The sequence below is a fragment of the Microtus ochrogaster genome, chromosome 16 (genome assembly GCF_000317375.1).
Source record: "Microtus ochrogaster isolate Prairie Vole_2 chromosome 16, MicOch1.0, whole genome shotgun sequence".
Lineage (NCBI taxonomy): Eukaryota > Metazoa > Chordata > Mammalia > Rodentia > Cricetidae > Microtus > Microtus ochrogaster.
Genome location: NC_022018.1, coordinates 45760892 through 45773384, shown reverse-complemented (window position 1 = coordinate 45773384; position 12493 = coordinate 45760892). Strand labels below are relative to the sequence as shown.

The window sequence follows — 12493 nt, the reverse complement described above, 5'->3', positions numbered from 1 at the left end:
AAGACTGTTTCAAGCTTGATATTCAAGCTTGATAATACCTCAGAGGTTTCACAAGTAGAAGGACCACACCTGATTCCCTTATCTTTCTTTGGGCCATAAACACACCCAAGTCTCCAAGTCTCTACTTCCTGATTTCAGAGAGCGCTTCCCTTCTTTACCAGGACACCATCACAACCTTTGGCCTTTCTGAGAAAATGAAAAGGAAGAACAAATAACAGAGGTCTGGAGGTTTACTACAGAGGCGTCGTTTTTAAGAGGTCATTTAGCAGGCGGTGCCCTGTTCCAAGTGCAACTCTTCTTTGTTGCTCGCCACAAAGCTGTTTTGAAATATGTGCAAACTGTCAGGTTGTCTAACTGCAGCTAACTATCTGAAAGATTTCCTCCCAAGGTTATAGGAAAAGGTGCCTAAGAGAGAAGCACAATCCAGCCTGTGTTGAAACTCACTCCCAGAGGACTTTGTTTCTACAGCTCTCCAGCCTGAGCAGAGAGCAGCGGTGGCTCCCAGGACTCAGAGGCAAAAGCAGAGAGCTAGCACACAGCTTCCAAAGCCATGACGAAGACAACCATTTGCATCTATCACTTCCTTGTTTTGAACTGGTATGTCTTCCTCAATTGCTACATCCCACATATTGGAAAGGACAATGAGAAGTTAAAGGAATTCCATGATGGCGGACGGTCGAAGTACTTGACGCTCCTTAATCTGGTAAGTCTGTGTGTCTGTATCTGGAACCAAGCCATTATCAGCCATGTAAGAGCTTTCCCACGCACCATTTTACTAAACACAAGCCCCCTATATGTCTTCCTTCTTCATGGTTGATGAATTTGGAGCTTCCCCTGTTATTCAACAATTTGCTCTGGGGCACTCAGTCTGGAAACGCTCAATAGCTACCGGGGTGTCTAATTGTAAAATTTGCTCTCTCGCAAAATCTCTTGGAGTCCAACTGGGGGAGCACGGGCTTGAGTACACCTCACAGGCGAGATCTTGAGCCCTGCCTGGGACTCTGAAAAGAAGTCAGAGCTGTCACATGTTGTGTAGGAAGTGTGACTTCCACTGGAGGAATAATGTCCTTTGACAGCACACAGCGACTCACAGATTTATCTAAGAAAAGCAAGCGCATTTGCCACCTTCCTCTCCCACTACACTTTTTTATAGGCTCGAGTTCCATCTGAAAGGAGAGAGATCACCCGAGCCAACAACCAATACACAATTTCAACCGTTTTAAAACCAAACTTTGAGCTTAATCCCTTCTTGCCTTCTTAACCTGACTGGCCACATGCTACTGAGCAAAGTCTGAATGACTGGAAGAAAAACTGCCTTGTAAGAAGGATTGTAGGGGAAATAATATATTTTTAACACACACACACACATATGTTAAAAGATAAAATTGGAGCATCTTTCAGACATGGGAATTGACATTTAAGTCTTTGTCATTGGTGCTAAAATACACAGTTCCATAAAAGCACCTGGTTTCAGGGAGCTGGAAATAATATTCTTGTTTTCAAGATGTATTTTTTATTTTATGAGCATTTTACATGCCTTGCCGACATGTATGCATCTGTGCCGCACATATTTCTGGTGCTTGTGGAGACCAGAAGAGGGCATTAGATGCTCCGGAACTAGAGCCACAGATGGTTGTGAGCTGCCCTGTGGGTGCTGGGACCTGATCCTGGGTTCCCTGGGTGCGGCAGCAGGTATCCTGAACTGATGAGCCATCCCTGCAGCACATCCTGCGATCAGAATATGTTCATCCTTCGGAATCACAATCCTCATTTTGTAATCAGGGCAGATGAGTGGCAGAAAGAGGGACTGGACCGTTGAGTAGGCAGAAATGGTGAGTTTGGGTTGAAGAGGCATTTCTTTGAGGCACTGGCCCCTTGCTTCTGGTCTTGTGTTCACCTTTTGGTGATATATTAGCCTGAATATTTTGAGTTCTGGGCACAGCTCTCTAGCGCCAGAAGGCGTCAGGTTGGCTGTTTGTTTCAGTCCTGAGATTTTACGAGGAAATAAGTCGAATAGTGAAAAAAGAAAAGAGAAACTGGTTTATAGACCTCTCAGCACTAGTGTCAAAGCGTGAGGTTTGTAAGTCTGTTGGGCCACCTGGGGCTGTCTGTCTATCCGTGTGTCATTATTAAACTCAGGCCCCAGTATGGCCATCGTACTGCCCAGAATCACAGAGCAGTGGGACAGACTTTGCACATAGGTCCATAAGCCACCTCCCTGACTTCTTTTGCCTTTTAATGCAATCCCCCCGACACACCTAATTTTCCGTCTACTAGCCTAGCCTACTTAGATGTTGTTTAGAAGTTAGAACATTTTTGTTTATTTTGTGTGCACGGATGTGTGTTGGTGTTGGGGTCCTGTGTACAACAATGTAGAGGTCCAGGCACAACTTTGAGGAGACAGCTCTCTACTCTGACCATTTGGGTGCTTAGGATTGAACTCAGGTGGGCATGCTGGGCAGAAAGTATCTTAAAGAGAATCTCACAAGCCCAAATCATCTAGAATTTAATCTCATTTTCTGCCTTCCTGTCGAATTAGCCACCAAATCAAATTCCATTGGTTTTCCTTTTTGTTGGACCCGCCTTCCCCTCCCCCACATCCCCGCCTTACTCCTTGTCCTCATTCCCGACTCACTAATTGGCATCGGAGGACCACATTAGCCCTGTATTGTCATTTGCTTCTCCAATGTGCGGGTTCCAGATTGATCTCCCTAAGCTCTTTTTTTTTATTTTTATTTTTCATGAATTCCTTTTAACATGGTGGCCTTTTTTGAAATAAACAAAACCAAAAAAAAAAAAAAACAAAAACAAAAACCAAACTCACCTCTTAGCTCCCCTTCTTCCCAGGAAAGCTGGTGTCTCTTAGAGAAAGGCCTCTGTCTCAGCAGCTATTCCCACAGATGTCCCTCCTCAAGTCTCTGCTCATATCCCCAAACAAAGGCCTCCTGGCCTCTGTTCACCAGTTTGCTTCCACAGACGACCTGAAATCCCAGGTCCGGTACTGCAGTACTGTTCTCTAGTCCCCTCCCTCCTCTTCATTGTGAATAGAGAAAACAATTGAACTCTTACTAGGTCAAAACCAGTTCTACCTCATAAGTCCTTATCAACCCAGGCCACTTACAGTTTTCCACCGTGTTTGCCAGGAGAGCAGGGCGTAGGACACTCGTGGACTAGAACTTTGCCCACTTGGTGTGTTGTAAGTGTGGCTGTTGTTTTCTACTTTGCTGAGTTGATATCTCTCTGGCAGCTTCCGGCCCCAGCCTGTGAGCAAAGGAGACGTTACCTGTAATGATTTCCATTCTAGACTTCGTGAGTGTTCCCCACACCTGACAAAGATGGGTTAAGCATATTTTAGGGGACCCATCTAAGAAGAGTTTTCAAGTAGCGTAGTTCTAATAAATGTTTGAACCTCAAAACTTCTACCTTTTGAGGTCTCACGGGTTTATTTATGGGTATTAGTTTTTGAATGGATTTATATTTTGTTTGAAATAAATTGGCCCGGCTGTAGAGGTCTCCTAACTTACTCTAATACCCATGTTTATTTTACTTCACCTTGGTGACATCAATATCCAATCCAACTTAGCAGGAATTGTAAATTTTATTATATTGTATTTTATGTGGTAAGTTTTCTGCCTGCGTGTTTGTATGTGTTCCATGTGCATGCAGTTCCTGCAGAAACCAGAAGATAGGCAGATTTGAACCATCACGTAGATGCTGAGAACCGAACCCAAGGTCTCTGTAAGGGCAGTAAATGATCTTTAACACTGAGCCACCTCTGTAGCCCATCAATTTATCAGGGCTTGTATACCCCTTCTTTTAATTTATATTGTTTAGTTAATCAAACGTAACTATTTCAATGCCTTTGTAATATGCCCTGTTAGTCATGCTAATCTTTTGTGTGTTTTCTCGTGTTAGCTTACAGACTAAATGGATGTCATTGAATTTTCGTACAGGCTTTGTTTTTGTTGATCCCCACCTACTCTTCCCCCCTCTGCCCTCCCAGTCGCGTCCCCTGTCCCCTCCTCTTTGTCCCCAGTAGCCCCATTCTCCTTTCCTGTCACGTGCACCACTGTCCTTGTTTTTTTCCTCTCCACGACCTCTCTTCCTCCCTCCCACAGTCCCTGTCTAGCTTCTCGACTTAGATGCTCCAGCCCACGCGTGGAAACGGTGACATCTGACAGGTGAAGGAAAACCTGTCGCGTTTGTCTTCCTGTGTCTGGTGTAGCTTTCCATTCAAATGCCTTTAGTTTCTAATCGACTGAGCGCACTTCTGCTTCCCTGTTGAATAACAGAGCCTGTCTCATTACAAGTCAGATTTTAGAGCGTGGCACTGTTTTCCTCCTGAAACTGCCCCCCAGGGAGTCCAGAAAGAAGCCAGAAAAGCTGCCAGAGGTGCCGGTGGCTAGTAGAATGCTGGTAGCTAAGAAGAAGAAGGCTAGGGGACAAGAAAGTCACTGTCGAGAAGACAGAGAGCTTGCCCCAGGGAGAGGGTGTGTGCTCTGGTGGTTGTGTCCTTGGTACGGCTTCTTTGGGGCCGAGGACTTTATGCCGTTCATTTCCACATTTGTTAAACAGGAACAAAATTAGAAGCTGGCAGTGCGGTCATCAACTTAGAGGGCCATCGATGTGGTATAAGGAGAAAGGATGGAAGGGAGCCGGGGAGCTTGGCGCTATCTTGTGTTTGATGAAGCTGGACAGTGTGGATTGCGGTGACTTAGGTGATCGTGGGTCTCCTTGCTAAGTTCTTAGTGTATGGTAGATCTAGATGAAAGTCACCCACCGCCCCCGTAGCTCCTGTGCATGCCTCCCTACACTACACTCTCTGCCATTCAGCTAGAGGAGGATGTCTATTGAAACACCCTTCTCCCAGCTAGGTAGCTGCTGGGGTAGACGTCCTTGACACTGCTGCTTTGGGGGGAGGTATAGCTTCCGGTTCAAGCAGACAGCAGTGAGTATTCGGAGCGAGGAAGTCCCAACAGCTGAGTGTAGAAACCGAGCTATGCACAGTTTTAGTCTGCTTGTGCTGGCTCTGTCAGTGACTACAGTACCCACTTGGGTACCGAGAGGCAAACCCTTGATTTCCATCACTGAGTCAAGATTTTCATCTGTGAAGTTCTAGCTTTCCAGAGCCCGAACGACACACTGATATTGCTTGCAAAGATACTTAGAGATGCTGATTTAGCTCTTGGGTAACCGAAGGGATTAGAACTGTTAGCACAGAGGGAAAGGATGTCTCCAGCACCCAAATAAAGCCGTTTAAATGGACTGAGTAGCCAAGATGGATAGCACTTTGGTGAATTCTTTACGCACAGTGGGGAGATCTGCGTTGAGAGAGGCCTCACTTCTGGAGCTAGAGCACTGGCTGTCTCCTTCCTTACTGTGTAATTCTGAGTGAGTTACCTAACTTTTCCACATCTCGGTTTGTTCCTGTGTTGCAGGGAGGAAAGCAGATCCTCCCACCTCCCCAGAGCTGAGAGATTCATTCCACAGCTCCCAGATGGTGTGTGGGCTTCTGATGGTTCACAGGTGATCTCCCCTCCCAGCAGCACCCTCAGCAGGAGGAAGCTGCCTCCACCAGGGTTTAGCTCCTTCCCTGGGGTTGCCAAGGGGGCTGCTCAATACAAGAGCTCCTTTAAGAATCTGTCTGCCCCCAGATCCTTCTCCCTTCCTGTCACAGATACTCTGAGGGTGTTGTCTGTCCTTAATGAATCCCCACAGGCTCATCTCAGAACCACAGACTGTTTCTTATGTATTCTGGCTTTTCATTTCACAAATAACTTAAAGAAAATGTCTCTCCCTCCTCTTCTTCCTCCTTTTCCCTTCTTCCCGGTAAAGGCAAAGCGACCCAGAGCCAGTCCTGGCCTGTAGTCTCTCCAATCCAATTCTGGGTTCCTAACTGGTGCTCCAGGAATGTTGGCTGAATGCACTGATAACCAGAACAGGATTCTAATTGGTATGAGCCACTGCCAGGAAACCCCCTTCCCTCCTTTAGGTTGCTCCATCCCAGGAAATCCTACTGCTATATGAAAGCCACTATTGCCAGCTACATAGCCTTGACCAAAGCTTCCCACCCTCCTAACCAACATATCCCACTATTTCCTCCTTTTATTATTAATCTCTCTAACTTCTCATTATTCTAAATTGTTTCCTTTGTGTTCTTTGTCCTCCTGGCTTTTGTTTGTCAGACCTCCTTGTTTATCTCAGCTTCTTCTTTTAAATTTAAATTTGATATACTTTTAAGTTTTTGAGAATTTCATATATGAGTAGTCTATTTACATAGGTTTTCCACTCCCTCTCCCCTCCCAACTTCCCCAATGCACCGTACCTGGAGTAGCCTATCAGAACGCCTCTCCAGAGAGGACACTGATGTTCCCTCCCTCAGCAGCCACTGATGGATTTTTTTGTGGCTCTTCACCTAGTGTCACATGCTCCTACATTAGCCACCAGCTCACAGATAACAATATGGAGACGTATTAATTCCAAAAGCTTGACCACTAGCTTAGGCTGGTCCTACTAGCTCTTATAACATAAATTAACCCATTTATATTCATCTTTATTCTACCACATGGCATACCTTCTCTTCTATCTTGCACTTTCTATTTTCCTCTATATGTCTACCTTTCTTCTTCCCAGAGTCCTTTCTGTCCCTGGAAGTCCTGCCTAATTTTATTCTACCTTATATTGGCCATTCAGCTCCTTATTAAACCAATCAGAAGGTACCTTGAGAAAGACACATCTTCACGGTGTAAACAAATATTCTACAACAACCTAGGGGTGGGTTCTTGTGAAATTTCTCACACATGCCAACTGGTAGTATTATTACGTAGTTCCTATTTAGACCATATTGTTGAGATTACATGGGTGAAGCCTCAGAGTCTTTCTTAACCTAGAGGCTCATGGGTGATGAGTGGGGACTGGGCAATTCACACCAGCCCCAGTTTGCCTTGGCTAAGCATCCTGTCCTCCCTCCGAGTCAACTGCACCCTTTCCACTACCACCGGACAAAATGTCTGTCCCAGTGAGTCCCCACGTTGTCTTTCATTTGGAAAGTCTTTCGCTGCAAGGGTTACACCAGGTTGAGGGAAGGGCAAGGAAAGTCCCGGGGTGGCCGAGTCAGACCCAGAACCTTGGGCTTGGCACTGGCTTGCTTGACTCATCCAGCAAGAGTGTTAATGTCTTGTTCAGGGGACTTGTGGAATCTCCCTCTCTGGAATTCTTATTTTTTTAATGGAAGAAATTTTCATTTCCTGGGGTTGTTTAAAAGGGTTTTGGCTTTAGGGCAAGGAAATAAATCTGATGACTTAGAGAAAGGGTAAGTTTCCATGATTATAAGATCCTCATGGATTTGTGAAGACGTGGAATGTATAAACTAAATAGCCTTCAGCTACGGTTTCTTAAATCACATTAGTTATTTTTTTTAAATGTAAATTCAGCTCCATCACTGGTCATAAGTTTGTTAGCTAGCAACAGAAACAAAAGACGGCCAACAAACTTAGAACAGCAGCATTTCAGGAAAAGGCCCAGAACATTCCACTCGAGTAGAATCAGGGAAGAGCTGGTAGAAAGGATGACTCAGGACACATCAGTTATGAAAAGGCTTTGATCAGCAGGACACTGTGAAGCCCGCTTTCCTGGGAACCCGTGTCCCAGGACAGTGGATGCCTGTCCATCTGCATGACACAAGATGACCCCAATGTTCCCTCGACACCCCTCAGGACTCCCTGGAACCCCTGGCTTCTCATCCTCTGTATCCTCTCGCTCTGCTCAATGGTTCCTTTACATCCTAGCTCTTGCTGTGTCTTTCCCTGGGCAGCATCCATGTGCAGCCTGCCGCTGCCCAAGTAATCCTTGTTGATGCTGATGTTGTGTGTCAGTTGAGAGACAGAAGTAACAGTCACTGTGCTGCAAGTTCCTTAAAAGCATCCCAGTTCTTGCTCTGTTTGTAAAGCTACCACATGATTTGACAAGGCTGTCCTAATGGACGATGGAAGCTCCTTGTGTCACTGTATTGGAAATCACAAGTCTGAGATTGAATCTTTTCACTGGCTTGCAGATGGCCCGTCTCTTCTTGTGTCTTCTCGTTGTCTTGCTTATGTATCTCTGTGTTCTATAGGACACTCGTTTGATTACATGGGTCTGCCTGTGTGTGCTCATTATAAATTAATTCTTTAAAGAGCCTATTTCCAAATATAGTTACATTCTGAAAATTCCTTAGGTGTCTGAACACCAACATAGACATTTCTGGAAGGGATACAAAGAGTCCATAACTGCTGCCATTTTCTCCTGACCACTCTTCCCTTTTCCTCTTTTGAGAGCACCATCACACCATGTGTGTATGCGTGTGTTGTTTATAAACATTAAACATTAAAAATTTTTTGTTGGTATATAAGCAGATCACTATCCAGTCGGATGACCTGAGTTGAACCAAGTGTGTTCTTGACACCCCTAAAGACTTCCTAGAACCTCTAGCTTCTCATCCTCCTCATCCTCCAACTCTGTTCTGTGTCCCCTTTACACCCCATTTCTAGCCAATGTCTTTGCCTTGGTAACACTTTGGTGCCTTCCTCCCCAACACCTATGTGGGACCTGCTGCTCCCCAAATATTCACTGTTGATACTGACGTGGCACGTCAGCGCTCAGATCAACGGCAGCAAGGCTGCCTCACACAGAGTTGGCATCTGGAGATGCCAGTGTGGCATATGTCTTGCAAGACGACATGTGAGCTGGGATGGAGGGGGAGAGGTGATTGGCACATTTACAGTGGGGAGCTAATTCATATTGATGGAGAGAAACCTCGGAGGAGCTGAGTAATACACTTTCTTCCTTAGTCTGGTTTCCATATTCCGTGACTGAGATGGGCAAGAAAAAGAATGGGCTTGACTCCTGATGACTCTAAGGAGCTCTGGCCAAAGGACACGGGTAAGATAAACCTCACTCTCTGGGTGGAGGCAGCCTTTCTCCCAAAGGGGCCAGATCCAGGGGATGATCACTGTGTGATGAATTGCTCTGTAGATCAACAGAACCCAGACCTTGTGGCTGCTTCTGCAAACTAAGATGGTAAGGGACTGCTGCTGCCAGAGTATCAGGAAGTGAAACACGGTCTGAGAACTATGTGGGTGGGGGAGGGAGGAGGGAGAAGACGAGTTTTCTGACATCCATGTGCAAATGACTTGTGTGCACGCTCAGAATTCTCCAGCTCTTGGGCTCAGTTCCAAAGACACCTACAGTAGGGAGAAGCATTCTGGAGGGGACCTCTGCATGGCATTTAGGACTGCGGCATTTCCCTCCCTCCCCCCCACACAGCCTCTGCCACTGGGGAGCCTGCTGTTCCCCTGGGCACCTTGTGACTTTCACCCAGCCTGTGATTTTTGCTCCTGAATCTTCCTCGGCTACCTTGGATAACCCTTGTCTCTTTCTGTGCCACTCTACTCACGACCCCCTTAGCAATTTCATTCCACCTCGAAGGACTGGCTCCCTAGGTCTTCTCCCGCCCCCATCTCTCCGAGACTACCTGGTCTGCATTTCCGAGGGGAGGTTTGCTTAGACAGGTAGGCCTCAGCCTTGCCTACCTAGGTTAAGAATGAACCAGGAATGTGGCTTAGCTGGTCAAGTGTAAGGGGCACAGGTTTCAGGTCCAAACTGCCGTTCCCAACACCTCCAAAAGAGGCCAGGCATGGTGGCATGAACTTGTAATCCCAGCACAGAGAAGGCAAAAACAGGCAGATCTCTGGGGATTGCTTGCTGGCCAGCCTAGGTGAAACAGAGAGCCCCAGCTCCCAGTGGAAGATTCTGCCTAGGACAACAAGGTGGAAGATGGCTTTACCATGCCCAAGGTGGATCCACGCTTAAACCTCCCTCCACCTCACCGACAGACACACCAGAAGAGAAAATCAGGCAGCCTTGAGAAGATTTATTAACTGCCCAAACCTGTGTTCCCCCACACACACCAGGCCAATTAGAAAATAATTTACAGGAAGAAACAGTATATTGATAGTTTTAGAAGTTGTATTTTGTCATCTTACTCAAGTAGAATTGTCTCTCTTCTGACCTCCCACAAAATTTTGTGTGGACGGCTTGAGAAATCTGATGTTTCTTAAGTCTGGCTCGAGAACCAGACTCCGAAGCCATTGGAACTTGAACAAGTTTGTTTATCTCTCTTTACCTCCATTTTCTTAATCCCTTTCCCACCCACTCCAAAGACAGGGTTTCTGCGTGTCACCCTGACTATCCTAGAACTTGCTCTGTAGATCAGGATGGTCTCGAACTCAGAAATCTTCTTGCCTCTGCCTTCCAAGTGCTGGGATTAAAGGTATGCACCATCAACCGCCGACCAATTTTCCTCATCTTGAAGATGGGCCCGCGAGCTTAATTCTAGCACATCACGAGGACGGTTGAGAGTTAACAGTGAGTCTCGAGTCCGGCATGTAAGAAGCCATGACTAAAAGTCAACTGTTGGAGTTCCGAGTCCTCAGTAAGACCCATGAACCATGGGCTTCTAACCCAGAGGCTTCTGCCTATATAAGAATCCTCTAGAGTGCTGGCTTAAAGCCACCACTAGGACCTCCTTTCCGGGTATTGTGATCCCTAAGTCTGCAGGTGAGGGAGAACCTGGCTTCCTGAGACGCTCCAGTTACTGCACTTGCTGAGGGTCTGAGGACTCAGCTGCGAGTCGCGGATGAATCCACCCCAGTCTTCTTCCCCTCGGTCACACCTCAGCCTGGGGAGTGTCCTGAAGCTAACTTTAGATCTTTGCCGGAGAGTCTAGACTTCAAACCCTGTTCCCCAACAGCCAGCTCGGATCAATTATTAACCCAGCTCCCCCGGGCTTCATAACTTTCATTGTCCAGGCTAGAGTCCAACTGCCCCTCCCCTGCCAACACAGAGCTCCCAAGGACTGAGATGACCTCTAAGGCAAAGGTACTCCAATCACCCCAGTCCCTGCAGAGGCAGCACCCACCAGCCCTTAAGTCAGTGGTCACAACATGGCACAGAATTCCAAGACTTGCCTTTCAGGGCATGCTAAGGGCTTACCATCCCAAATCCAAAGACCTGACCCTTGAAAGGCTCTAAAATCCAAGCTTCATGGTCACAAGTACGACACCACACGTGGAAAAATTCACGTCATGTAAATTGATTTCATGCACAAAATTGTTTATTTTTATTTTATTTATTTATTTATTTTATTATTATTATTATTTTTTTTTTGGTTTTTTGAGACAGGGTTTCTCTCTGTAGCTTTAGTGGTTGTCCTGGAACTAGCTCTTGTAGACCAGGCTGGCCTCGAACTCACAGAGATTCACCAACCTCTGCCTCCCGAGTGCTGGGATTAAAGGCGTGAGCCACCACCGCCCGGCAATTGTTTTTTTTTTTTTTAAAAAAAAAACATTAGGTTACCTTTAAGCTATTTGATTTAGTTTTTATTAACTTTATTTTATATGCATTTGGCCTCAGAGCTCCTAGAACTGAAGTTAGTGACAGTTGCTACAGATGGTTGGGAGCTGCCATGTGGATGCTGGGAATTGAACTCAGGCTCTTTGGAAGAGTGGCCAGTGCTCTCAACTGCTGAGCCATCTCTATGGCTGGAGGGATGGCTCAGTCATTAAAGGCTAGGCTCACAACCAAAAGTATAAGCTATTTTTAGGAAGTTAACATAAAAAATATAAATGAATTTTGTTTGATACACTTGAATCTTATCCTCATGATGTGTCAATATTCTAAAATCCGGACAAAGAAATCATCAATTCAGAATACTTTCAGTGCCAATCATTTTTTATAAGGGGCCTTCATTCTTATTTGAGTGAAAGAGACTGTTTCTCTTTTTTTTTTCATTTGTTATTGATTTTTATTGAGCTCTACATTTTTCTCTGCTCCCTTCCGAGCCTCTCCCCTCCCTATTTCAACCCTCTCCCAAGGTCCCCATGCTCCCAATTTACTCAGGAGATCTTGTCTTTTTCTACTTCCCATGTAGATTAGATCTATGTAAGTCTCTCTTAGTGTCCTCATTGTTGTCTAAATTCCCTGGGATTGTGGTTTGTAGACTGGTTTTCTTTGCTTTATGTTTAAAAACCACCTATGAGTGAGTACATGTGATAATTATCTTTCTGTGTCTGGGTTACCTCACTCAAAATAATGTTTCCTAGCTCCATCCATTTTCCTGCAAAATTCAAGATGTCATTTTTTTCGGCTGTGTAGTACTCCATTGTGTAAATGTACCATGTTTTCCTTATCCATTCTTCGGTGGAGGGGCATTTAGGTTGTTTTTAGGTTCTGGCTATGACAAACAAAGCTGCTATGAACAGTGTTGAGCACATGTCCTTGTGGCACAATTGACGGTTTCTCTCTCTCTTGCCTTGCCTCAGGGACCTCACAGAACTCAACAGCTGCCTGGGTTCTGGGCATTGTTTCCTGTATCCTGTGGTTTAAATCCCTCCACTTGTCAGATTGCCTCTCTAGGGAGCTCAGTGGTTCCACACTATCTGCATATCACCCCCCT

At 45.7% G+C, this 12493-nt stretch overlaps 1 protein-coding gene across 1 annotated transcript in view; it reads left to right on the top strand.

The window, feature by feature from the left end:
* The first annotated feature begins 468 nt into the window (after positions 1 to 468).
* Positions 469 to 12493, top strand: part of Adtrp (androgen dependent TFPI regulating protein) — a 62023-nt gene continuing 49998 nt past the window's right edge. The window contains exon 1 of the mRNA XM_005355084.3: positions 469 to 703. Within this exon, the coding sequence (XP_005355141.1) occupies positions 551 to 703 (153 nt within the window). The 5' untranslated portion in view covers positions 469 to 550. The remainder of the gene's footprint in view (positions 704 to 12493) is intronic.